At 62.8% G+C, this 25888-nt stretch overlaps 3 protein-coding genes and 1 long non-coding RNA gene across 8 annotated transcripts; 1 reads left to right on the top strand and 3 right to left on the bottom strand.

Moving 5' to 3' along the window:
- Positions 1-218: 218 nt before the first annotated feature.
- Positions 219-1204, top strand: LOC121667612. The gene is made up of 2 exons (XR_006017119.1): positions 219-483; positions 812-1204. It is a non-coding gene; the product is annotated as an uncharacterized LOC121667612 (long non-coding RNA).
- Positions 1205-2354: 1150 nt separating this feature from the next.
- On the bottom strand, positions 2355-6172 carry PDZD3 (PDZ domain containing 3). The gene is made up of 10 exons (XM_042034448.1): positions 5867-6172; positions 5232-5259; positions 4949-5013; positions 4528-4739; positions 4204-4390; positions 3985-4121; positions 3707-3911; positions 3353-3549; positions 3081-3251; positions 2355-2908 (listed from the first exon to the last, which is right to left on the bottom strand). Exons 1-10 carry the CDS (start codon positions 5880-5882, stop codon positions 2864-2866), a joined length of 1263 nt encoding a protein of 420 aa, XP_041890382.1. The 5' UTR covers positions 5883-6172; the 3' UTR covers positions 2355-2863.
- Positions 6173-6268: 96 nt separating this feature from the next.
- NLRX1 (NLR family member X1) lies at positions 6269-12822 on the bottom strand. 4 transcript variants are annotated; one of them, XM_042034439.1, is made up of 10 exons: positions 12693-12822; positions 11777-11903; positions 11552-11679; positions 11295-11355; positions 10828-10925; positions 10023-10639; positions 8240-9654; positions 7352-7438; positions 7017-7268; positions 6269-6907 (listed from the first exon to the last, which is right to left on the bottom strand). In XM_042034439.1, exons 3-10 carry the CDS (start codon positions 11670-11672, stop codon positions 6589-6591), a joined length of 2970 nt encoding a protein of 989 aa, XP_041890373.1. In that variant the 5' UTR covers positions 11673-11679; positions 11777-11903; positions 12693-12822; the 3' UTR covers positions 6269-6588. The 4 variants fall into 4 exon arrangements, with proteins under 4 accessions (XP_041890373.1, XP_041890372.1, XP_041890374.1 ...); XM_042034438.1 differs by lacking the exon at positions 12693-12822 and adding an exon at positions 12411-12529; XM_042034441.1 differs by lacking the exon at positions 12693-12822 and adding an exon at positions 12411-12530 and having other exon boundaries at positions 6719-6809.
- Positions 12823-13173: 351 nt separating this feature from the next.
- Positions 13174-25667, bottom strand: ABCG4 (ATP binding cassette subfamily G member 4). Of its 2 annotated transcripts, none has more exons than XM_042034442.1 (15): positions 25232-25667; positions 23487-23724; positions 21230-21347; positions 21024-21156; positions 20749-20799; positions 20468-20613; positions 20085-20208; positions 19765-19879; positions 19464-19600; positions 19283-19381; positions 18968-19136; positions 18357-18457; positions 18023-18181; positions 17771-17889; positions 13174-17688 (listed from the first exon to the last, which is right to left on the bottom strand). In XM_042034442.1, exons 2-15 carry the CDS (start codon positions 23713-23715, stop codon positions 17463-17465), a joined length of 1926 nt encoding a protein of 641 aa, XP_041890376.1. In that variant the 5' UTR covers positions 23716-23724; positions 25232-25667; the 3' UTR covers positions 13174-17462. The 2 variants fall into 2 exon arrangements, with proteins under 2 accessions (XP_041890376.1, XP_041890377.1); XM_042034443.1 differs by lacking the exon at positions 25232-25667 and adding an exon at positions 25027-25139.
- Positions 25668-25888: the final 221 nt, after the last annotated feature.

Below are 25888 nucleotides of genomic sequence, written 5' to 3'. Positions count from 1 at the left end.
CGGCGGCGGCGGCGGCGCCCGGTTCCAGCGAGGCCCCGCCCTCCTCGCCGGCGGTGATTGGCCGCCCGCCCCCCCGCGCGCCCGGTCACGCCCCCTCCGCCGGGGAGGAGCCGGCGCTGATTGGCGGGGCAGCGAGGGGCATGCGCAGTGCGGCGGCGTGAGGGCGGCGCGGCGGCCATGGCCGGGGCGGGCGGGGCGGGGCGGGGCGCGGTCGCCATGGGAACGCGGGGGCCGCGCTCGCCCCGCCGCCCCCGGGAGGGACCCGCGGCCTTTCGCCGCCCTTCCCGCGCCGAGCTTGCGAAACAGGATCGCTTCCCCTTTCCTGACGACGCCTTCCCTTTTCTAAGAACGGCCCGGACGCGAGGAAGCGGCGGCGCACCCTCCCCTCTCCCGGGGAGGGATGTGCCCGAGGCAGGAGCAGCATCGGCGTCCCCATGGCAGGGAGGGAATGGGAACAGGAGAGCGTGGAAGTACATCTGGCAGGTACCTGAGACGTCTCCCCGCAAGGGCAGGGGAAGGCAGAGCCCACCGGGTGTTCCCGACATCCCGGCTCCAACGGGAGAAGGAGCAGGACCGGGGCAGCGAGAGCAACAGGGAGAGAAAAGGGGACCCGGGAGGGAAAAGGGACCAGGGGCAAAAAAGAGAACCAGGGGGTCAAAAGGAGACAAGGGAGAGAAAAGGGAACTAGGGAGTGAAAAGGGGACCAGGGAATCTAAAGGGAACCAAGGATTGAGTTTGTCAGAGCTGACACCACCAAAAATTTCAAAAAATTACAGCATGGGCTCATACTCTGTTTCTTTGCTGCCTTCAGATCCTCTTTTCATCTCCTCTCCAAGGTAGAAGGACACATCCTTTTGCAAAGAACAGCTGTGGCTGGTACCACACGGCAGCAGCCTCACCACAGGGGCTGCGACAGGAAACCGGGCAAAGGAAAACTGCAGGTGCTGCAGTTTGGCTACATCACTTTGGGGAACACGAGCACCCCAAACTCGGGCCTGGAGGCTGGACAGCACAGCCTCAACCAGCCTCCTCGAGGGAGCTTTGCTTCCCCTGTGGCAGCCACTTGCTGAGGAGCCAGATCGACAGGCCAGCAGGAAGCAGCACTAAACACAACAAGGGAGCGCAGCATGGATTGGTTATAAAACTCCCTGTCTTCATTTTATTGCCTTTGGTAAAGCTTGGTAAATATTTCTGGGACAGGCAACTCCTTGTCTGGCTTTAATTACCTGGGTAAATTTTCCTAAGGATTATATTGACCTCAAATATGTCAACGTTTATTGAGGCCATGTTCCTGAGGCTTTTCCCATTAGGTGCTAATGGATTCTGGCTAATAGTCAAGCCGGACTGACCACCAGCGGGTGCCCTGGCCAGCTCCACGCTACCACAAGTACCTGGGGAGAGAACTGGGGAGGGCAACACTGGCTTTGTGAGAGCCAAGTACAAAAATCACCATGGCTCTGATCCAAAGAGATCAGGGAACACGCTTGAGCAATTGCATTCCCGACTATCTGCTTCCCTGGGCATGATTCACTCCACGTCGGGGCTGTAGCTACGTGTGAGACTTCAAGCAAAGGTTGTTTTTGCTTGGGATTGTTCTGACTGTCTCACTTGGGACTCCTGGGAGGGTTTCACTTGGTACTGTTGGGACAGATGCAGGGATCCCACACCTTGGTGCTGCTGGGGGCTCCCAGCCAAGCTTATCCCACCTCTCCCTTGACTGTTCAGCCCCAAACCACCCTGCAGCTGGTCAGCCCTGCTCCCTCCCGAGCTGTCAGCTCCCAAAGGCTCTGGCCAGGAACTCCTTGCACCCCAGATGTCTGCACTGAGCTCAGAGGAGACCACAGAGGCAGCAACTTCCCTGCCTGACGGGGTGATGCTCCATTATCGCGTTTCCATTCGTGCTCGAGAAGGGGCCGAGGTAAAACCTCAGCCAGAGGTTTGTGGTTCTTGGCCACATGCAAAACTCCACGCTTATTTTCACTCTCCCACACTCGGCAGAGAGGTGAAACTTCCCCTGGTGGGATCCCCCCTGTCCCTTTGCCCCCAGCATTGTCACAGCCCTGGCAGGGCATGAACAGATGCTCCTGATGTGTCACCTGCAAGGGGAACCCTCAGGAATGACCCTTGCCGTGGAGCACAAGGGATGCCTACAGGAGATCGCCCTCAAATCCCAGGAGATCCAGTGCCCAGGGGCTCCCAGGATGGCTCTCAGCTCCTCCCTCCTCAGCAGCACACCTGGAGAGCTTCCCACATCCACTGCCCAGCTCCAGGCTTGGGAAGAGAGGATGGATCTGGCCCTGGGACGCGCTGCCAAGTCACAGTGCTGTCCATAACATCACCCACACAAACAGCAGTGTGGATTTGTCCTTTAATCACACCCCAAAAGGGTGGTGCAGGGACAGTGTGGTGGTGGGTGGTGGACACTCACTGCCCACGGGTTCAGGGAGAGCATGAGAGGACAAGCACAGGAGAGATGTCCATGCGTGTGCAGATCTGAGCCAACCCTCAAGTCCCCTGGGTCACAGTGCGGAGGGCAGTGCCTCAGCTCTCTGGGAACTCCCAGAGCCTGGAGCTGGGTGAGGACTTCAGTGCAATGTCCTGAGAAATCCCTGGAGGTAGCTGGGCAGGCAGAGACACAGGTCTGCGGTCAGGTTACAAGGAGCTGCCACTGTGGTTGATAAAAGCTCGGAGCCATCCTCGGTGAGCAGGGACGAGTCCCTGGGAGTGTCATGCTGAGCCAGGCATGGAGACACAGGAGCTGCGTGTGCAGGGTCCATGCTGAGCAGTGCTGCGGCCCGAGGGGCTGGATGTGGCCTGGGTGGAGGTGCCGTGTGGGGGAGCCTGTCCAGAGGCTCCTGGGCTGTTAGAACGCCTGGCACAACTTCGTCTGTTCCTCCTGGCGCTGGCTCTGTGGGGACACAGGTTGGAGGGGTCTTTCTGCCTGGCCCCCGTGGCCAGGGGACCACACAGCCTCCTCCTGCTGGCACCACAGGTGGCAGGGAAATATTAGGATGGGCAGAATAGGAGGGTGGCAGGACTCAGAGCACTGCCACGCTGTGAGCACTGCCCTGAGGAGTTACCTGTATGATCTCTATACTGTTGGCAGCAGCCATCAGCCAGGACACAGGTCCCTTTGGTCCCACCTCAACATCACAGAGTGCAGGGGAGCCACTGCGAGAGGGCAGGGAGGGCGTGCAGGAGCCTGAGGCAGGGTCACTGTCCTCAAAGAACTGCAGAGGGGACAGCCCGATCTGGAAGAGCAGAAGAGGGATGGATGCACAGCCACTGTGGAGGACCCCCATCCCACCCCAGGGCTCCCCAGCCAGGGCAGGACCATGCCCCCAAAACCTACCGAGTGGTAGAACTCGTCACTAGCAGGGTCGATGACCAGCAGCGTCACCTGGTCCTCATGGGCGTGGATCCTGTGCACGGTCTGCTCGTGGTCCAGCCCCGCGATGCTCTCCCCGTTCACCGCCAGCACACGGTCCCCTTCCTTCATCCCTGCCTGCTCGGCCGGCAGCCCCACATCCACATCCCACAGGAACTGGCCTGCCACAGCAGGGCAGAGGGAGGGGGGAGATGCTCGCAGGGAGGAACTGGCTCTGCTGGCCCCCGTGTGCAGGTGGGGACAGGGTCCCAGTTGGGCTCCTCCCAACCCTCACAAGTGCCTTGCTCAAGTACAAACTGCCCCCCTCGGCCCCCTCACCTACGCCCCCCGAGCTGCAGTCATCCTCCTTGAGCAGGAACCCGTAGCCAGCAGGGCCCTTCACCAGGTGCAGCTCCCGCACCTTGAAGGGGAGCCAGGAGGTGTCTGCCAAGGTAGCCGTGACCCGCAGGCCCCGCAGGCGGTAAAACTCCTCCACGGCACTGGATGCCACCAGCAGTGTGACCTTGTTGCCGCTCTGCTTAAGCTGGATGGGAAGCACGGGGTGCTCAGTGACATTCTCAGCCCCATCCCTCACCCTCCACGCCATGAGCAGGCACCTTTTTGGTGAGCTGTGTGTGGGAGTAGCTCTTCACGCTGTCCCCGTTGAGCTCCAGCAGCCAGGAGCCTGGTGGCACCCCTGCTCTGTCCGCTGGCCCGTCCTGCAGCACGGACAGCTGGAAGGTGCCCTTGGTGCCTGCAGGAGGAGCAGAAGGGGCACTTTGGGGTGAGTGGGGTGCTTCAGCAGGGAGGCTCGTGGTGCCAGCATCCTGCTTTACCTTCCGGACACGACACACTGAAGCCAAAGCCGCTTTTGTCCCTGATGACGTAGCACAGGCGTGGGCGGATGTCGTCCGGCAGCATCTGGGACAGGTCCCTGCCCAGGGATTTGGCGGCTTCGTAGGAGTCACCGTCCAGCACCGCCAGCAGGACCTGGTTCCCACTGGCCTTGATCTTCTGCACCACCTGGAAGGCCCCAGGCTGTGAACCCTGGGCAGGCGCTCCCCTCCGATGGGGTGTCCCTGGGGTCAGCAGGGGTCATGAACCCTCTGTGCCCCTGGCTGGGGGGATCCAGGCGTTCCCATGGGATGCTCCCAGCTTACCCTGACGTGGTCCATGTGGTCCACGAAGTGGCCATTGACCTGGAGCAGCCGGTCCCCGTCCTGCAGCCCCCTGCGCTGGGCCACCCCCCCCAGCTCGATCTGCCGGATGACATGGCCCTGGCAGCCCAGCTCCTCGTGGAGGCAGAAGCCGAAGGTCTCCGTGTTGTCCTTGGTCAGGAGGTAGAAGCGGGGCTCCCCCACGCCCTCGCCGTCTGTGTGGGAGCACAGCCCGTGAGCAGGGCCCTGCAGGGATCCTCACACGAGTTCTCTGCCCCATCCTGGGCTGGGGATCTGCTCATCCCTCCTGTGTTCACCTCCCACAGGCCCCCAGTGTGAAAGAGCTCAGGACCCCAGCAGTGCCCAGGTGCCACAACCCCATGCAGACAGAAGGATGCCCTGGGAGATGAGGGTGTGTATTTACCCGTGTCCTCAGTCAGTGTCAAGGCAGGGTTGTCGATCCCAACTTTGGGGTTAAATTCAAATTTTCTGAAATGATAAAGGGCAGGAGAGGCCACATTTAGTGCAGGACAGCCTTGTCCCTGCCTCCCCCAGCCTTGGGGAGCCTGTTCCTCCCAGAAAGGGCTAGCTGGGGCCTGTGCCTCCTTTTCCTTGGGGAAAGCCAGAGGGCATCTCCCTCTTGGACCATTCCCCACATCTCTCCTGCGCCCCAGGAAGGCCCTGGCCAAGGGGAGATCAGCACTTACATGATGGACATCTTGTCTCCCTCGAGCCCTGCAGAGGGAGAGGAGAGGTCAGCACAGGAGGTGGTGGGCTGGGAGCAGACCCCACACCCTCGAGCACTCAAGGCTCGTCCACTCGCAGGCTGAGCCTGCCATGCCAGGTGAGGGGGTCTGCCAAGCCCACACAGCCCCCGAGCCCCTCTGTCTCTCAGCACAGGTTGTTCCTTGGCCCTGTCACCACTGTCCTCCTGCATTCCCAACAGCAGGACCTGCTGCTCAGGTCCCATGGGCACTCACTGCCCAGCCCAGTGAGGGAAAAGCAGGGCCAGGCAGATGGAGCTCAGTCCTGGGGGTTTACAAGGCTCTTCAGTGAGGGGTGAGAAGGTTCACCAGGACCCCAGAGAGCTGCTGGAGCAAGGAGATAGAGACCTTCCGTGGCACATACCTCCCCACAAAACCCCTCCCCACCTCTTGGGGCACAAGGCACCCCAAACCCAGGGAGAGGGGATTCCTCCCCAGCATCCCCACAATGAGACATTTTCCTGCATGCCTCCAGCTCCCTTCCACGGGCTGCCTGGGCTCTGGCATTGCCTTGCTCCATGCAGCAGCAGGGCCTGTGTGTATGGGGAAGGGTCTCCAGAGGATTCCCCGGCACGTACCTTTTGTTTGCTTCATGGCTGCAGGGATTGCAGGAGGGAGCAAGGTACAGGGTGAAGTGGCAGGGAAGTGTCCCCGCCTCTTCCAAGACGCCCCAGGTTTAATGGTTAAACAGCCCAGAGGTCTCCCCTGCCCTCCCAGCCCCAGGGCACTGCCAGTCAGAGCTGGGAGCAGGGACCAGCACCCCGGGACACCCAGCGTGTGGACAGCTCCTGGTGGCTTCCAGGGGGACACACGAGGGGAAGAGTGACTGGTTCAGCACTGGAGCAGAGGGGGGCTGCTCCACGCACACCCTGTGAGATGGGGAAGGGGCAGAACCCTCCGCTCCAGCTGCTGGAGGGGCAGCTCCACATTCCACCCCAGGAAGGGCCCGAAGAGCAGATCACGTCTTGGCACTAGTGCGCTTCAGTGGAAACAAAGTGGTGCACTTTAATGCTCCCAAAAGATTCACAGACAAGCCCCAGTCCTGCTGCCTGCCACTGCTCTGGCTGGGGTGCAGGGGCTGGGTTTCCACAAGCCCAGAAGAACAAGTCCCATTTGCTCCTGGCCTGGATTCTGTCCCATTCCCACACTTCAGCCTCGCCTGCAGAGGAGGCTGAGCCCCACAAACCCGGCACCTTTGACAGCACCATCCACTCAGCATCTCTAGGTGGGTAAGGGCGCAGGGAATGTGCTGCTAGGCACCCTCCACTGCCCCATCCCTGGCTGGTGGATGGGCAGCAGGTTAGAGGGTCCCATCCTGCAGTTTCCCCAGCATTTTCTTGACCTCGCTCTCGACTCGCAGGAATTTGGCTTTTCTCCAGGGATTGGCAGTCTGGCTGCGGCTGCTCTCCAGGTCCTGCAGGAGGAGGGCGAGGTGCTGCCGGACCCGCTCGCGGTCCCAGAAGGGCAGGTTCCTCTGCACCACGTTCAGGATGTGGGACCAGTAATCGGAGACATCAGTGCCTGCCGTGAGGAAAACCAGAGCCCTGACGCCATCCCGATCCATGCGCAGGCTGTCAAACGCCCTCTTGCCATCCTCACTGATGTCGTTGAAGTAGAGGCTGGGAAAGCAGCAGGAGACACCAGTGAGGGCTGAGGGGAGGAACAGAGGCAGACAGGACAGGGAGGCTGTGTGGGCAAAAGGGCAGGGACGTGGCAGAGTGGACTCACTGCACTTTGTCCAGCGTCTCGTGCCTCTTGGCCACCTCCACCACACGCAGGGCTGCCGCGTCCGTCAGGGAGTTGTAGCCCAGGTTGAGCTCCTGCAGGTGCTGGTTCTCAGCCAGGTGCTGGGCGATGGCCTCGGCGCCGGGGTCCCCCAGCGCCGTGTGCAGCAGCGACAGCTGGGTCAGCGAGCGGTTGCCGGCCAGCGCCTCGGCCAGGTAGCGAGCGCCCTGCTCGCCCAAGGGGTTATTGGTCAGCCTGTGGACACGGGAGCTCAGGGAGTGCCGGGGCACGTGGTGGACAGCAGTGGCAGTGTCATGCAGGGCGGGGGCCGTACTCACCTCAGGCTGCTCACCACACACTTGTCGTGCAGGAGCAGATCACGAATCTCCTTGCAGGCGTCGGAGCCCAGGCTGTTGAGCTGCAGACTGGTGCAGAGCAAGACATGGGGGTGACGGGAGCAAAATGGCTGTTACCTGTGAGCCTGGCAGCCCTGCCCGCTCCATTTTGCCCATCACCATCCTCCCTGGGCTCCCCAAACTAGGCCACTCCAAGCTTCCTCTGCCAAAGGGAGCACAGCGACACTGCACCGGAGCATGAGCCAGCAGAGCCAGTGCCAGCAGGAGCAGGGCAAGAGGAAGGGGATGGTGAAGTCTTCAGGGGGTGGGTGAAGGTCAGAGGAGGGATCAGGGCTCCATCAAGCCCTCCTGAGCATCTGGAGGAAGGAAGTGCGGCACAGCCCAGCTGCACAGCCCGATCCATCTGTGCTGAGCACGTCTCGCCACCACCTGGGCGACAGGAAGACCTGCAGCTCCACAGATATTCTGGAATGTTTGTGGGAACATCTGCACAGCCCAGACTTCCACCTTTGGGACACCAAACTCCTCACAGAGCTAACGACACGGGGATGCCGGGGAACTTCCCGTAGGGACGCGGGTCTGCCAGGACAGCTGGCAGCCTGCCCAGCCTGTACCAGCTGCAGGGAACTTCCCAAAATTCCTGCGGGAGGGTGAGCTGGGACTGCAAATCCCAGCACGCAGTGCCCTAGAAAGGCTGCTCAAGGAGTGTTGCATGTTGGGAGCTGTAGTTCCTAGGTCTGCACTGAGGATAAACACGCCTATCCTCAGCTTTTCCATACCTGGGCTCCTAAAGCATCCCCGTGATGGGCAGAGGCGAGGAAGAACCCAATTTTTGAGCAGTGCCCAAGGGCAGGAAGAGGTGGTACTCACTGGAGAGCTTTACATCGCAGCAGGACAGGGAAGAGGGTCCTCAAGCTGCCGCTGTCCAGGTTGCAGGAGGTCAGCTTCAGCTCCTCCACCTCGTGGCACGTGGTGCTCATGACAGAAGCCAGCACAGAGCACTTGAGAGGGGTCATCTTGACGGAGGAGAGGTTGACAGCACGGAGGGAGCGGATGGCCTCGGCCGTGAATCGCTCGTTCTGGAACTCGTGCAGGAAGAACAGGTAGTCCATGAGCTCAGAGGGGGGCAGGCCCTTGCGGCCCTTCCTGATGACCGTCTTCTTCATGGCCTTAGCGATCTCGAAGGCTGCCAGGTTCTTGATGGAGCAGCCCAGCTGCTCCAGGATGGCGTGGTTGCGGCGGGACAGGATCCCACCCATGAAGATAGGAAAGAGCTCGAAGACCTCATCGTCGGGGGCCTCATCGGGATGGCGCACGGGGCCCTCCACACCCAGGATGCTAGAGTTGATCTGGTCCAAGACATCATCATTGTAGTAGTCCTCCTCTTTGAACAGCTCCTCTGCCATGGTGTGAGCGATGGCATCCTTGTCCTTGCCGCTCACCCGGGAGAAGTAGCGAGGGAAGATCTTGAGCAGGTTGAAGAGCACGGGGAGGAAGCGCAGGGGCAGCACCTTGGAGATGATGTTCACAACCACAGCCACATCTTCGCTCACCTTCCCGATGACCTCTGACAGCTCCTGCCCCACTCTCTGGGCCAGGGTCTTCTTCTCGCCCAGCACCACGTACAGGGCTGCCAGGTACTCCTGCATGGCGGGGATGGTGAAGACAAAGGTGTGCTCCTTGCCTGGCTGCACACACGGGCTGAGGAAGAAGCGGAAGACATCGCTGCGGAAAACCTCCAGGAGGTTGAGCTCGCTTTCAGTCTTCATCTCCACCTCAAAGCACTGCTGCAGGTCTTCCTCTGAGAAGCAGGTCTTGCGGGACATCACCCCCTCGTAGGCCAGCTTGCCCACTGTCTTGGCCACATACTTCATCATGGAGATGTGGGTGGGGTCGGTGCTGTCCAGCACCTCCCCGCTGAAGTTGAGCCTCAGGAAGCTGGTGTAGATGCCAGTCAGGGTCTGGCTGGGAGGGACCGTCCTGGTGAAGTAGAGGAAGTGCAGGGTGGTGCACACCAGCCAGCAGTAGGAGGGCAGGAAGCAGGCAGCCGTTATTTGGTTGTGGCGCTCCAAGTTCCTCGACAACATCTCCACCAGGTTCTCCTGCTCTGCAGAGCTGCAATCCTGGCCTTTCTCTCCGGTGCAGCCAGGCTGGCTGAGACGCATCTGGAAGTAGAGCTTCTGCAGGTTGGTGTCGGAGAAGCCGCAGATCTCGGCGTAGCGTCCCACGTACTTGCCGGGGATGCGGCGCACGGCCGACGGGCGTGTGGTGACGATGATGCTGGCCTGGGGACACAGGGGTGGATGGGTTTGGAGCTGCTCAGCAGGGCACAACCCACAGAGAGGTGCACAAGGAGCACCCCATCCACAGGCTGCGGTTCACAAAGCTGGTGCAAAAAGGGTGCTGGAGGGGACAGAAGAACTTTCCCCATTCCCTGCTAGACATAGACACAGTCTGGGAGTTCACAGCCTTCATCACCTTACCAGGCCTCCCCAAAGACCCCACCAGTGACATGAAGCCACTCTGGCAAGTCCCTCCACGAATGGAGGCTGCCTACTTGCTCCCAGTCAAGCTGGACTGCAAATAACTATCACAACAGCCCTCCCTGTGATGCCTCAGGGCTCATCCCAGCACAAAGGAGGGCAACACTGACCTCGGGCAGGAGGTATTTCCGCAGCAGGTTGACCACGATGGCAGAGGGAGGCACGGGCTCGTTGGGGTCACAGCACAGCTCCGTGCCAGCCAGGCGGAAGTCCAGGTTGAGGCGCTCCAGGCCGTTGAGGATGAAGAGCACCTTGAGGTTGGAAGCTTCCAGCACCGGCACCACATCCCGGAGGTGCTGGTACTTCTTGGTGATGAGGCGCCGCAGGGAGATGTGGGCGTGGCTGTGGGACAGGTCCTCGCAGGAGAAGGGGATGACCAGCTCAAAGCGGGGCAGGCGGCCGTGGCACCAATCCACCACCATCTTCTTAATGAGGGTGCTCTTGCCCGTGCCCACGGTGCCGTAGAGCACCACGTTCTTCACCTGCCGCCCGCAAGCGTCCGCGTCAAAGAGGTTGTGGAGGCTGATAACCCGTCTGGAGGGCTGCTGGAGCTGGTTCTGGATGGTTAAGTCAGGGGAGGGCTTCAGAATCTCCTCCAGGGAGCTCTCCCGGATCACTGGGTCCACGTGGACGGCATCCAGAGAGAAGGAAGGGCCAAACTGCCTCTCCTCATTAGGCTGGTGGCTGAACCATGCAGACAGGCTCTTCTGGTGCTTCTTGATGGCACCTGGAAGGAGGAAGGTGTTGGACTTGACAAGAGCTTCTCCCTGGCAGGGGACTGGGGAAGTTGCCTGCCCCAAGCCACTGCAGAGAGGGGACAGCACCCATATGGGGAACCCTCACACTGCCCAGGACAGCAGCTGCCCCCACCCCGCTGTGTGAGACCCTCCCTCCCGCACAGAGCTGCAAACTCACCAGAAGAGGCCACGTTCCTCAGCTGGGACTGGGCATGGCCAGAGGAGCCGGGCTGAGCAGAGTTCTGCTGGGAGCCTCCCTGGTAGCGAACACAGCCCCTGCAAGAGGAGGGAGTGTCACGAGGAGCAGCTCCAAACCCTGCCTGGGGCAGGGTGGGCAGGTCACAAGCCAGGCCGTGGGAAGTGCTGAGAGGAGCCAGCTCACCCCTTCCTTCCCCACACCGCAGGAGAGCGCAGGGCCAGGGCAGGGGCACGGCTGGGAGGTGAAGGCAGGTCAGCAAGCCATGGGCTGTGCATTCCCAGAAAACCCGTGGAGAGGCAGAGGAGGTGGGCTGGAGTCAGAGCAGGCAGGGAGGTGGGTCTGGGTGTGTTTCTAGGTGGAAGCAAAGCAGTGTCCTGGTGCCAAGGCAGCCAGCTCAGCCACCCAGGTGCTCTGGCAGAGCCCCAGCCGTGTGACACTGACTGTACCTGGGGAGGGAGATGCTGCTTGTGCGAAGGATCTTCCTGAGGAAGCACCTGCCTGCAGGACCTGTGGGGAGGAAGAATGCACATGGTCAGGGATGGCCCTGTCCAGCCCAGCCCAGCCCAGCTAACCCCACCCAGCCCACTAGCTTCACACCTTGCTGGGGTGTCCCACATCCCTGCCCAGCTGGGGAGGGATGTCCAACAGGGACAGGCTTCCCTGGGGACAGGACAGAGTGCCAGAGGCACAGAGCCCAGCTCACCTGGCACTGCAGCAGCACGCACAGACACACTGCGGGTCCCCCTGCTCCCTGCCAGGGACCGAGGCAGCTGTGCCCAGCTGCCCCAGGGCAGGCAGCTCTGGCACTGCATGGCCCGGGACATCCTCCACCTGAAAGACAGGGGAGGTGGGTGAGGGGCTCCGGGGTGCTCTGCAGAGCACAGGAGGCTGTAGGTTTGTGCTGCAGCAGAGCCCTGCCCAGCCTTACCTGCCCCAGTGCAGTCCAGTCTGGCAGAACCGGCTGTGCTGGCGCTGACTCAGGCTCCTGCCCCGGCTCACCAGGGTGATCCTTCAGGAGCTCGGGTGGTGCTCACAGCCCGCAACATCCTGGGAAACTAAGGCACGGGGCAAGAAAGATACAAGCAAACCCCATCAGAGAGGAAGGGACGAGCAGGGTGACAGCTTGCTCACACCTTCCACAAGCCACGCTGTTTACAGTCCCTTTTTATATTATCCACATGGCGAAACTGAGGCACAGGGGCAGAGAAGCCGACCTTGAACACGGGTGTCCCGACCTCGCTGCCTTTGCAGGAACAAACCCCACTGTGTCCCATCCCCAGCGTCCAACCCCTTCCCAGCCGCTCTGCTGAGCCGAGGGCCCCGTGCTGCCCTCCTGCTGCAGAGCCCTTTCGGGACCCTCTCGGGCCCCCCGTGGCACTCGTGCCCTCGCTCCCTGTGCCCTCCCCGCCGCACGGCCGGGGCCGTGGCGGTGCCGGGGCACGGAGCCCGGGGCACGGAGCCCACCCAGGGCACGGAGCCCACCCAGGGCACGGAGCCCAGGGCACGGAGGCCGGCACGGAGCGGGGCGAGAGCGGCGGCGGCGCTGGAAGCAGCGGGGTTACCTCGTCCAGCAGGGTTCCAGCCGGGAAAGCCGAGCTCCCCGTGCTCACGGAGCACAGCCCAGAGCTGCCCATCCGCCTCCTGCCATGCCTGTCCCGGGCACGCCTCCGCTGCGGAGGCGGCTGTTCCGCAGATTGAATTTCCTGCAACGCCTTCCTGCCCTGTCCCGCCCCACGCCCGGCGCCTGCCAGCTCCCCGAGCAGGATGGGAGAGCGGCCAGGGGGAACATCCGCACTCCCTGCCCAAACACAGCCACGCGCAGGGCTGGGGGCCTGGGGTCTTACCAGATGTGCTGCAAGGCGGGGATGTCCTCCGGACACATCTGGCGGCTCTGCATCCCCAGCTGCTGCCCGGCTGTGCAACTGCAGCCTGCAAGGACGAGTTCTGCTCTGCCGAGAATCCCTCCCCACCGGGAAAAGGAGCTGGGGGAGGCTCTGCCGGCAGGGCAGCCCAGCACGCCCGGTTGTGCCAGTTTGACACACGTGATGCACACACAAACACGCACACCTGTACCTGCCTCTCGCTGCTGGCAGATCTGCTCTGGCCGCCCAGCAAGGGACAGCTGTGTCAGTGGGGCCACATGCACTGTTCTCAGTCCCTGGCTGCTCTCCCGGGAAGTGCCAGCCCACCCAGGGGTGCTGGGACAGAGGGGTCACACCTGGGTAAGGCTGCCAGGCCGTATTTGCATCCCAAATCCCTTGACAACACCCCCCCCCCTCACACGTGTGCCCTCGAGGCTCTCAGCAAAGGGAGACATCCAGGCAGTACACTATAAATATAAGTTTTATTGATGTGTGAAATCCAACAAGTACAGCTGGCATCTCGGAAACACCGACACAAACCGCAACATCTCCTGCTGCCCTACAGCTCCCGGGACCCTCTGGGCACTGGTGAGTGCCAGCAGCAAGCTGGGACCTGGCACCCCGTCCCTGCGGGGCACTTACCTGCGTGTGCAGCCCAGCCTGGAGAGCCCAGGGCCTCACCTCCACCCTGCCTGGTTCCTGCCAGGCTGCAGCTGTGGGCAGCAGTGCCCTGGTCCCACTTCGCAGCCCCCTCCCAGCAAGGCAGAAGGACCTGGGCAAATGCCACCTGACCAGCTGCCACAACAGAGCTGTGCCAGCAGACTCCCCCGGCCTTTGAGCTGTTACCTGCATTTATTTTGGCAAGCTGTCCCAGGGAGAAAGCAGCTCACGCCTGTGTCTTGTGGAAATGTGAGTTTCAATGGCTGCACTTCTCTGCATGGTTGCCCCCGGGATCACACGTACCCCGCACTGTCCAGCCTCCTCTGCACCTGTGGACATGGTGAAGGCTGGAAAAGCTCAGGGTCCAGCGTGGCAGGGACACACACAGAGATCCCAGGCTGCCCGTGGCAGAGGGACAGGACAAATGGTGTCCACACAGTGAGAAGGAAACACTGTTTTATTGCCTGATTTGGGGGAGGGGTAAAACCCTGGGAGAAGCCCCATCCCCTCCCTGTTCTAGCCCAGTCTCCCCTCCAGCAACCCCCAGCCAGGTGATGAAGCATTTGCTCTTCTTTTGCATGTGACAAAGGTGGCCTGGACATGCATGGAGGTGAGTGGCCATACCCCTGCCTGCCTGCCTGCCATCCCAGCACCGGTGAGAGGCAGAACCTGATACAGCCGTGGGCCGAAGGGGCTGAAGCAGTTTGTGGTGGGTTGAGGCTTGACCGGTGTTCCCAGGGAGCCAGGGCCACAGCTTGAACCCCACCCTCATCCACGCAAAGTGCATCACAAGGGAAGGCAGGGGCAGGAGAGGAGAGGAGGTGTGGGGGAAGAAGCCTGCTCTCCTCCATCACGCTCCTAGTGATTATCCAGCTGCGTTCTCTCGTGGGATTCCTGCAGCCAGAAGCACCCACGGCTCTGCTTCCCTGCCCTGATAAAGTGCATCCTTGCTGCTTCCCTAAGGGGCCCCGGGAGCAGGACAGCTGCACCCCATCCCTCTGCCATGCCAGGGCAGAGACAACCTGCTCCTGCAGGACAGGGACCATCCCGGCAGCAGAGGGACAATAACCCCCGGCTGCTCAGCCCAGCCCAGCCCAGCCCAGCCACGCCGGCCTGGGGGCTCAGTGCAAACGTGCTTCTTCCCTTTGCATTTCCCTGCACCTTCCACCACCTCAGGGACTGTCCTTGAGGAGAGGGAAAGGACAGTGGCACCTCAGCTCACTTCCTCAGGCAGTACCGAGGGTGCCTTTGCCCTGTGCCACATCCCTCACTCATCGCAGCCCCTCTGTACCAACACATTCACCTGTGTCCTGCTGCTCCGGGGACGAGGGGCCTGCCCCATCACCCCCACCCCCCAGAGCCCTTGCCCAGATTGGGGACAGCCATCCTGCAGCTCCAGGGCTTGTCCTGGCCCTCTGCCCCGCAGTGGCCACGTACCTGGTCAGCTGGGACACTGCAACGCACCGGTGCAGGAGGCACAGGCTGTGCTGAGCCCTCCTGGACATCCCAGGGGTGCTGCCAGCTGCCCCATCCCAGACAGGCTGGGCCCAGCAGTGGGAGCCCTGGTCAACAAAGCCTTCCCTGTGCATGGGGGACACGGGCAGTGGCAGTCACTGGTGCCTGCTGGTAGCAGCCTTTGCTCCACACTCTAGTCTGTCTTGTCCTGGTCCTCCTGGCAGTGGTGGTGGCCCTGGCTGTGGTGGCACAGGGGTGTCCAGGTGTGCTGGGTGCAGGACACAGCGCTGGGGACGGCCGTGCCTCCAGGGTGCAGAAGGCAGGACCCACCACGAGAGCCCCAAATGCCAGGGAGGACGCAGGAGCTGTGCAAAGCTGCCCCGCTGACACCTCCTGCACCTCGGGATCCATCCAGGGAAGAGCCTCAGCCCAGCAGAGCATGCTCTGTGCTGGGCCAGGCTTAACTAGTGCCAGCCCAAGAGCAGAACAGAAGCAGGACATCAGTCCCATCGGCTCCAGGGACAAGGAGATGGAGAAGGGTGACAGCCCCACCATCCCCCGGCTCCCTGCCCATCCATGCACCTCGTGACAGAGCAGACACAGGGACTGTCCCCCACTCCTCCGTGCCCCTGTGGCTGTGGTTGGCAGCACTGTGCCCAGGACCCTGCAGCCCTCCAGCTGCCACAGCTCCACTGCAGAGCATGGCACTGAAGGAAGATCCAGGAGCAGAGGGGAATTTTGTCAGGGATGGTGCAAAGTCAGACAATAGTCCCTGGGGAAAAGCCCAATGCTCTGCACAGAAAGGGCAGCAGGGTGTGTCCTGCTTCCAGACCCTCTGTGCAGGAGAGCCCCATGGCCAAACATTCCTCGATGCCCTCCAGGCAGGGGAAACTCGGCTTTGCTGAGTGCCCAGCATCAGTGTCAGGCCAGCCAGACTCTGCTGTGCAGCCCCAACCCGAGCCAGCAAAACCAAAGATCAGTCTCCAGGACTCTGCTGGAATCTGGCATTTGCCCTGCAGTCCCTGGCTGCTCAGAGTGCCAGGAGCAGCACCCCTCAGGCTGACCTGAACCAGGGCCAGCCTGCCAGGGTGGGGCAGGGCTGCCTCCCCCACATCTGTGCTCGCCAAAAACCTGTGGGTGACAAGTGCAGCCCAGTGCCAGCAGTGCCAGCGCACCCACGGAGCCTGTGCTGTGCAGGTGAGCAGGGTGCTGTGTTCCCAGCACAGCAGCTTGTGCAGGTGCCCCACCAGCCCTGGGCTCAGCTCAGTTCCTCTGGAGAGCCAGCAAGATGCCGAACTGCCTTTCCTCCACAAGGTGTGCGACTTTGGAGGAGCCACCAGAGCCGTGTGCCAAAAGGGATCTTTTAGCGGTACCAGTCACAAAGTGCAAAGGCCTTCCCAGCGTCCAGATCGCCCGCTGCAAACAAACCACTCTGGGATCTCACCTGGTTTCCAGTTCAGCACTGCTGGGACCCCCTTCTGCACAGTGTCACCCTGGGAGGTTGGCACTGTGACAGGCCGGGTGTCCCTGGCATCCCCTCCTTGCACAGTCGGTGCTGAGCGAGGCGCGTCCTCCCTGTCCTGCTGAGACAGCCCCAGTGGTGCCGGGGGAAGGGAGGTTGTGGGAAGGGCTCAGGGCCAGCTCTCCTCCTGCAGCAGAGGCTCCTGTGATGACACAGCTGAGCCCAGCCCTGTTTTTCAGCCTCCTGGAACTGGCAGGGTATGGGAACCTAAATCCTCCTTGCTCCATGCAAGCACTTGAAGGGACCAGTCACTTCCCTCCACGTTGGTTGGTTTGGTTCAGACCCTCTTTCTCCGACCCCAAAGACAACAGGGACTGAGCATGAGACTCCCTAAGGTCTGTGAACACTGTCCTGTTCCCGCAGACCCTGGTTTGAAGACCCTGTCTCTGAGGATGGCATCCCAGCAGGAGTCTGAGACAGAGCCCCAAGTCCATCTCTGCCCGCTGGCTCCCTTTCCCCTCCGTGAAGACTGGGATGCAGTAGGGTTTTTGGGGGGGGATGAAAGGAAAAAAGAAAAAAGGGGAAAAAAAGGAGGAGGATTTGCACAGAAAGGAAAGGGGGATGCAGCAATCTCTGTGGCTACGGTGACAGGAAACACTAAAGCCTTGTGCAACTTCACCTATGGCATCCTTGGGCTCTTCTCAGCTCTGACTCACGCGCTGCTGGCCGGGATGAGGAACGGGGCCACGAGCTGCTCTTCCAACTCTGCAGCTCCCTCCTCCCAGCCCAGCCCCAGCCCGCTGCTCCCCCTGCACGGAGCAGGCTCCTCCCAGCCGTGCTCGGCAGAAATCACCTCCGCAGGACTGTCCCTGGTGTCCCCAGGGCAGCGCCAGGCAGGGATGACAAGAGGGGACCCAAGCTCCGCGGGGCCATCAGTCCTGGGGGGGAGGGTGGCACATGCCCGGGCTGTACAAAACGTTTTGCAATGAAGAGTGTGTGGAAAGGTTAAAACAGTTCCGAGATGTCTCAAAACCCTTCTCGACTGAACCAGGCCTGGCTGGCACTTCCCAAAGCCTCCGCCACGGTCCGGGACCTGCAGGAGCACCGTGTCCGTCTGCAGAACATCTCTCACAGCAGGCCAGGCCCGGGAGTGGCACTGGGACCCCACGGCCCCTTTATCTCTCAGATTTGACCTTGTACCTGAGGACCAGGTAAGCCAGGAGCCGCAGGATGACGAAAAAGATGCCCAGGATGAGGAAGTCCAGGTAGAGCTTGGCCTCCTCCACATCCAGCTCCTGCAGGATCTTGATGGGCTTTTGGAAAGGGCAGAAGTCCTCGAGGCACTCCAGGTCCTCGCGCTCCATGGCGTAGATGGTGAGGATGACCCCCTCGAAGCCATACCTAGGGCAAAGCACACCTGAGGGTCACCAGGGGCCCCAGGGGAGCCCAGGACAGGGAGCTCTGGCCGGAGCTGGGGGCCCACCTGACATAGGAGACATAGGAGCTCCACTGCAGGTAGGTGGGGATGGTCTTGAAGCTGACGAAGAAGCCCGAGAAGAGCAGCACGGGGATGGCAGTGACGGGTCCCACAAAGGTGGCCACCTGGGGAGTAGAGGCCACTGGGGGTCACACCCCTGCCCACAGCTGCACCAGCCGTGGGCAGCACTTCCCTCCACCCCAAATCGTCATGGGACCTCTTGCAACTCTCCATGGAGCAGGCAAAGCCCCGTCTGACCTGCAGGGAAGTGGAAGCAGCTCCAATGAGAAGCCCGAGGGACTGGGCCACCAGGGCCGTGGCGGTGGCCAGAGCGGAGAAGAGCAGGAAGCGCGTGGCCTCGGGGGGCTGGCCCGTCATCCAGTACACGATGCTGCAGTAGGCGATGGGGCAGATCACCTGCACGGGGACAGAGACACCACCCTGCTGCACCCACGGCCATCCTCACCCCACAGAGCCTCCTGGGGGAGGCAGGGACCCCTCCATGGCCAGCCTGGGGCACTGGGGAGGAATTGGCTGTGCCAAGGGAGGCACCTCAGCATCAGGGTGGTGGTTAAATCCACGGAAAGCTCACCTGGAAGGGCACATCTGCCATGGTCTTTGCCAGGTAATAGGCTTTGAGGCTGTACCAGTAGTTCAGGTGCTCCCTCAGGAATACGGTCATCTCCTGGGGGACTGCAGGGACACAGGGAGTGAGCAGCCAGCAATTCCCTGCCCTGGGGTGCTCCAGCCCCTCTCCCACCTTCCCTGGTGCAGGCAGGGGAGATGCACCAGGTAACCCCCTGCCTGCAGCATGAGAGGGTGCCCAAACCTTCATCGGGGAAAAAAATCAGTGCCTGATACTGGAAATTTCCTCATGGAAAAGTCAGCTTGGGTGGGGCTTTTTAAGAAAAGAGGTGAAGCAGAAAACACGGATTCTCAGAAAAAAAATAAATTGAAACCAAACCCAAACCTGCTTTGAGCCAACGAGGATATTATAGCCAAACGAAGGGCAAAGCTGCAGCACAGGCAAACACAAGTTTTTCCCCTCTTCTTTAATTTTTTTCCTCTTCTTTCTCATTTTCCCCCTTCTGCCCAATCCCTCTGGCTGCCCACACCCTGCCCAGCACACACACACGGCCACACAGCCGGAGCACCCCAACATCCGGGAGCAGCGAAGGGATTTTGGGGCAAGGAGCTCCTTACAGGTGAGGATGGTGGGCATGAGGGCGGCGAACATGAGGAAGAGCATGGAGAAGAAGAGGAAGCCGGTGTTGTTGAAGACCTTGCCCGCGTCGTTGCCGATGTGCAGGTAGAGCAGCCCGATGAGCACCCCGATGCAGATGTGGGACATGAAGCGCAGGTGGGTCAGCACCTGCAGGCACAGGGGGGCTCAACAAGGTGGGGCTGCACCCCAAAAACATCCCAAGGGAGCAGCAGACAGCCCATTTAACTCCTTGTCTCTGCCAGCCCCCAACAGAGCCCAGCCTCAAGCCCCGGCCCAGCCTCCCCTGCCCTCACCGTGTCCCTTAGGATGCAGATGAAGGTTCTCTTGAAGAGGATGCAGAACTGAGTTGAGGTGCTGGTGGCAAATGTGTGGCTCTCAATGTGGTCCACATCCTGCAAGAGCACAGGGACATGGCTCAGGGTCACACCACAGGGTCCCTGCTGGCACAGGAGGCTCCTCTGACCCCCCACTCACCGTCCCACAGGTTGGGCACGATGAATCTGCCTTGTCAGGGCTGCTCTTCTTCTCAGCCATGGTGCACATCCCATTCTGGACAGCACGGAACAGGACGGGGTTGAGGTCCCCATACTCTCCTGAGGCCACCTCGATGACTGTGGAGGAGGACAGGACCCCTGAGAGGTGCTGAGCCAGCCAGCACCTAACAGGAAGGGCACAGGCATCGCCCTTGGGCAACCTGGGGGTGACCTGGGCAGCTGCCAGGGCTTGGGCACTGGGTTTGGAGCTCGCCACCCTCTGCTGGGATAGGGACACTCACTGAAGTCAGCGGGGTTGTGGTATGTGGGACAGTGAAGGCCAAGACCCTTCAGGTAGGGGATGAGGTTGGTCACGACACCCTTGAAGATGCACTGGCCCTGGCTCAGGATGTAGAGCTGCAAGAGAAAGTTGGGATGTGGCAGGTGCAGGGCAGCCAGGGCACTGCCCCCTGCTCCTGCCCACCTCCCTGTGCCAGGGTGACACAGGCCACGCTTGCCAGACCCCAGCCACACAAGCCCCAGATCAAATGCCTGCAGCCCACCCCTCCCATGGCCCCTCTCCTGGGCCTTGGGGCCAGAGGGACCCCATCCCAGCCCAAACCTTGTCGAACATCTCGAAGAGCTTGGCGCTGGGCTGGTGGATGGTGCAGATGATGGTGCGCCCACCCTGAGCCAGGGACCGCATCAGGGACACCACCTGGAAGCAGGAGGCACTGTCCAGGCCGCTGTGGCCACGCAGCGTGGGGAGGAGGAGAGAGAGACAGCAGAGAGAGAAGGGGAGAGTTGAGAGGGGGAGAAGAACATCCCAAAGATGCCCCTGCTTGCCTCTCCTTGTGGGCACCCTCCCCACAGATTGATGCAGAAGAGCACCAGCCCCAGGGGGCACAGTCCCATCCCACACTCAGGTGGGCACCGGAGGGTTCTGGCCATGCCAGCCGGGCAGCCCAGCTGGGCGGGCAGCGCTGGGAGCCCCTGTGGCCTCACCTGGTGGGCTCATCGAAGAACATGACGGGCGGGTTGTTGACCAGCTCCAGGGCGATGGCCAGGCGCTTGCGCTGGCCCCCCGACAGGGAGCTGGTGCGGGTGTACGAGCACTCCAGCAGCCCCAGGGCCGTCAGGATCTCGTTCACCTGTGAGACAGCCAAGGGTTTTCATGGACTTTCATCCACCTCCCTTCGCCAGGAGTTCCTTGCCATCCCCTGCTCTCCTCAGCCCTGTCTTGGGGGGAGATGAGGGGGTCTGGGCCCACCCTCCTCAGCACTCACCAGCTCCTTCTTCACCTCCTGCTTCTCATTCAGCTTCAGGTTAGCAGACACCTGCAGGCAGAGGATGGCCAGGGAGACACAACTGTCAGGTGTCAGGAACAGAACCGGATGCACCACGGCTCCATCCCTGCCCGCCCAGGAGCAGTGGCTCAGGACAAAGGCAGCAAGGACAGCAGGATTTTGTTCCCGTGTCCCAGAGCCCTTGGAAATGCCTGATGTCAGTGTGGGCTCAGTGCCCACAAGGAGACAGCCCACAGGATGACCCCAGAGCTCACCATCATGGCCTCGAGCACGGTGAGGTGTGGCAGCAGCATGTCATCCTGCATGATGTAGCAGGACATCTTGCGGAAGGTGCGCAGGTCCCGCGGCCGCCCGTTCACCAGGATCTGCCCCTTCATCCCAGTCTCCCTGCAGGAAGGAGGTGTGAGGGAATGCAGCACAGCCCTGCACCCCCAGCCCCGCAGGCTGCCCCCAGCCTCACCTGTAGCCAGCCAGGATGTTCATCAGCGTGGATTTCCCGGCTCCCGAGGGGCCCATGATCCCAATGAGCTCCCGCTGGCAGAACTTCCCTGACAGGCATTTGAGGAGAGTCTTGTACCCTGGAGGGAGAGAGCAGCAGGGGTTTGGCTTCCCAGGGCAGCCGTGCTATGGGGACTGCGATGCCACCCCAGCACCTGGGGCACCTCAGGGCCTCCATGTGCCGTGCCTGGAGGTGTCTCCATCAGCACCTCCAGGGCTATAGCCACAGCAGCTGCCACCTCCAGCATGATCCCTGCCCCTGGTCCTTCGCTGATCCCACTGATTCCCAGTGCCGAAGAAGCTCCTGACCTGGATCACAGCAAAGACCAGGGAAATCCCCAGGTCAGGGCACAGAGCTGCCAAGGAAGATTACCAGGCTGTGACACTGGTCCTGGGCATGTCTTCAGATGCTGATCCCTGAGGCCAGGGGACAGGGCCAGCGAGGAGCAGGGCAGCACGGGGCAGGCAGAGTTCCCAATCCGGCTGCTGCCTTCATTGGCATTCACGCTGTGGCACCCGGCAGCAGCCACTGCTAATCAGACCTGGAATTATCTCTGCTCTAAACGCGGCTGATTAGCATTTTCTGGCAGAAGGAACACGATGTGTCGGGAGCAAGGAACAAGCACAGCCTCAGGCTCTCAGGAGCTGCCCCTGAAATGGAGCCCTGGCTGGACAGCAATGGCATCGGGGCGATAACACCACGGACCGAGCCTGAGCATCCCTCTCATGGAAATGTACCCCCTCTGTGCCCCACGGGGACAGCTGGTGTGGGGCAAGGGCGACAAATCCAAGCTGGGGCAACCCCAGGGACAGACCACTCACAGTCCCACCTCCCTGGGGACCCCTCTGACTTGTCCATCCCCAGGGAAGGTCATCCAGCACCGCGAGCCCCCCGCTCCTCCTCTGCACCCCTCGGGGTCAGGAACGCTGCAGCAGGAGGGGGTCCCGCGGGCGGAGGGGCGGCCAGGGGAGGGCGGGGGGCTGCGCAGGGTGGCCGGGGCGAGCGGGGCCGGCAGCCCCCCCGGCAGCGCGCACGGCTCCGCACCGCGCATGCTGCTCACGTCGGCGCCACTGCAGCTTGCGCAGCGGTTACTCACGTTCATTGACTGCCAGTAACCTCCTGCCTCAGCACGGCGGGCCAGCCGGGGCCGGGGGCTGTGGCCAGAGCCACCGCGAGCCCCCGCCCGCTCCGCCAGCTCTGCCTGAACGGGGGGAAAAAAGCGCCTCTCCCAGCGCCATCCCCGCGACCCCCGGACCCCTCGCTTGCTCCCACCTGGTCTAGCTGCCCGAGCCTTTCCCCCTCCCTCGCTGCAGGGCATTGGCCCGCTGGCAAGCAGCCGGTTCCCTCCTGGGGGCTACAGCACAGTGTGCCCTGGCGAACCCGCGGCTGTGCCATGGATCCTCCTGGGATGCCTCCTCAGCATCCCGGGTAAACAGGGAGGCACCATCCCGGCAGATGTCGGGGCTGCTCCCACCGTGTTTCAGTGCCTCGGTTTCCCGAGCTGCACAGCCCGGGGACAGGGGCAGAGCTCCGTCCGGCGCTCCTGGCTGGCAGGGCCCCTCACCGGGCAGCCCTGTGACCTCGGTCCCTGCTCGTCCCTGCCTGCCTTCGGCTTCTGCAGATCAGCTCACCCTCCATCTTATCGGGCTGCCTGATTGGCATCCCATTAACTGAGAGCGCTAATTAAAGCGGACTACCACCCACCAGCCACCATCTGCCTCCCCTCTCCCCTCCCTGAGCTCTCGGCCAGAGTCGTACACAGGGAGGGGAGCCAGGGCCTCGGCTGCACAGGGAGAGGAAATCCCCCCCAAACCACACCTGCTCCTCGCCAGGCTCTGAGCTGGGGCAGCCCTGGGGTCTCCTGCTGCATCCCACACAGCCATCATACCCCAAACAGCAGTGCTGGGGAAACCCATCCCATCCCATCCCATCCCTCCTGGCTGCCCCAGGATAGCTGCCCTGGCCAGAGGTTTCCCTGGAATGCGCTCGGCCTTCGCCCGGCATTGCACAGCACACGCAGGCACGCAGCAACTGCTGCGGGACAAGAGCCTTCCCCCTCCTCCCGCGGACACCCAGAACAAACAAGCGGCCACAAAGAGCCCCTGGCACTCGGACAGACCAGGGTGAGATCATGGCATGCAGAACGGGAATGAGAACGGGTGTGAGAGCCCTGCAGGTCCCCTCCCCTCCCTGCCCTTCCCCACCCGCCAGCTCCTACCTCTCTTCCTCCACCAGGATCCCTCCCGCACGGAGTAGGACAGGTCGATGAACTCGATGTTGACAGCCGAGCGCTTCGGGAGGTGGGAGAACCTCTGGGCCTCTGTGATGTGGTTCTCCACCTTCTTTAAGTGGGTGGTGAGCAGCGGGGCGTCCGGAGGGCTGGCGTGGCACACCGTGTCCTCCAGGGCGATGGAGACGCACGCGGGATCCATGCCCTTCTCCGCCATCCTGCTGCTCTGTGGGGAGCGCACAGGGATCGGCTCACAGCAGGCTCCCTCTTCCAGGCACTGCAGGGACCAGCCCACAGCGAGTCCTGTCTCTCCTTCTCCCGCTGGCTCCAGGCCTCGCTGCCCCCTCCGCCCAGCTGGGGCCAGCACCCACATCTGGCTGGAACGATGGAGCCGGCCAGGGATGCCGAGCCTGCACCGAGAGGCTCAGGGCGAGGAACAGCAGGATTTTGTGCAGCTCCACAGTCAATAATTCATGCACTTCCTGCAGCTTGGTCCAGCTCCGGCAGCAGAGCTGGCAGGGCTGCTCAGCTCCCCCGGCCCTGGGGCTGCTGGGGTCCCTGCCCCGATCCCATTTGTCACGGTGGGTGCAGGATGGGAGGTGGCAGAGCTGATGTTCTGCCCTGTGCCTGGATGTCCCCAAGGACTCACCAGGAACCAGCCCTGCCCGCCCTGGCCTCAGGGAACACAGGTATGAAATCTGAAGCAAGCAGATTATTCCAGCTGGTTTCTTGGACAAAGCACGCCGTGCTCCCGGGCCAGAGCAGTCAGGGATAGATCAGACCCTCAGCTGGTGCCTGGGGTCCCCCTGGGCTTGCTGGGAGAACCTTAACAGAACAGGGAGGGGGCCCTGCCGGTGCCATTCCTTCTCTGCCTTCCTTGCCTCATCGTTTCACCTTCCGGGCTCTTACAGAACAGCCTCGGAGGCCAGGCCAGCCCTTAACTGGGGCCATGACGCTGACACACCTGCCCCAGCCCTCTCCTGCCTGCAGCGCTCTCACGGCGGCTGCAGCCCGGCCGAGCTCCTCGTGTCTCCGCTCGACTTGGGGACTCTGCGGCGCCGGGGGATGCTGAGCCGAGCAGGGCGGGGAGCACGCTCACCCCGCTCTCAGAGGCTGGGAGGAGATCGGGGATCCCCCCGGCAGCAGGAAAAGGAGCTCGGGCTGTGCCTGAGCGGGCTGTGCCCTGCACCCATCTCGCCTCCCAGTCCGGGGTCTCACCGCCTCGCTAACCTACATTCAGCTGGGGCTGCGGGCAGTGGCTCGCTGCGGATGCCGCGCACAACCACGGCCCCTGCGAGGGGCGGCCGGATGCCGGGAGCTGCGGGAGATCCCCCAGCCCACTCCCTGCTGCAGGCAGATCCCGCTCAGTGCTGGAAGGAAGCCAGCCCAGCCCCGGGGAAGGAGGGGTGGGAAGGAGGGGTGGGGGTTCCCAGCCCGCGGGTCCCCTCTCAGCATCCGCGGGGTGCAGCAACGGGGGGCTCGGGGGTGGTGGTGGGGGGCAGCGGGCTCGAAGCGCCCTCGGGCTCACCTTGACTCCTCCGGCTGGGCGTTCACGGAGCGCTAAATCCCGCAAGCGGCTCTCCGCGGCTTAGCCCAGCCCCGAGGCGCGGGGTGGGGACGGGAAGGCTTTGCCGAGGATGCTCTTCCTTCATCCCTGCTCCCCGCCGGCCCCCCCCCCCCCCAGCCCCCCCCCCCCGGCCCCGGCCCGGGTCCCGGCTCTCCCGCAGCCTCACCTGGCAGGGTGCGGGGCGGCGGCTCCGCTCCCGCAGCGCCCCCGCCTCGCCTCCTCCGCAGACAAAGGGGCGATGCCCGGGGGGCCCGGCCGGGCGGGGGCCGGCTCGGTTCGGCTCGGTTCGGCGCGGCTCCGGTGCTCAGCGGCGGGAGCCGGGCTGGGCGCTGCCCCCGCGGGTGCCCGGCCCGGGTCTCCTCCCCATCCCTCCGCGGGGCTGGGTGGGCAGGGCGGGCGGGGGGCGCTCCGGCCCCAGCCCCGCAGTGGCTAGCAGAAGCCCCGCAGTGGCTAGCAGCGGCCCCGCAGTGGCCAGCAGCGGCCCCCCAGGCCCGGCTGCTCGGGGGTGCCCCTCTCCGCCAGCCCCGCGGCCGGTGCTGCCGGGCGGGGAGCGGGATGGGCGGCAGGATGGATGGATGGATGGGCTGCCCGGGCGGGCAGCGCTGCCAGGCAGCGAAAAATCCTCTTAAAGGGACCGGCCCTATTTCCTCCCGCTGCCTGCCAGCAGGCCCTGAGCATCCCCGAGCACACGCCTGGGGTTTGCCAGCCCTGCCTCTGCACCCCCCTGCACCCCAGCGCCGGCTCCCGCTCGCACCTGGGACACAGCCCCCACATCTCCCCCCGCTGCCCCCTCAGCCCAAACCCCCCTGAGGGGGCCCCACAC

The sequence above is a fragment of the Corvus kubaryi genome, unplaced genomic scaffold (genome assembly GCF_017639235.1).
Source record: "Corvus kubaryi isolate FWS band 111438036 unplaced genomic scaffold, C.kubaryi_AGA036_p1.0 37367, whole genome shotgun sequence".
Lineage (NCBI taxonomy): Eukaryota > Metazoa > Chordata > Aves > Passeriformes > Corvidae > Corvus > Corvus kubaryi.
The sequence above is the reverse complement of the archived record's forward strand: the minus strand, read 5'-3'. Positions and strand labels throughout refer to the sequence as shown.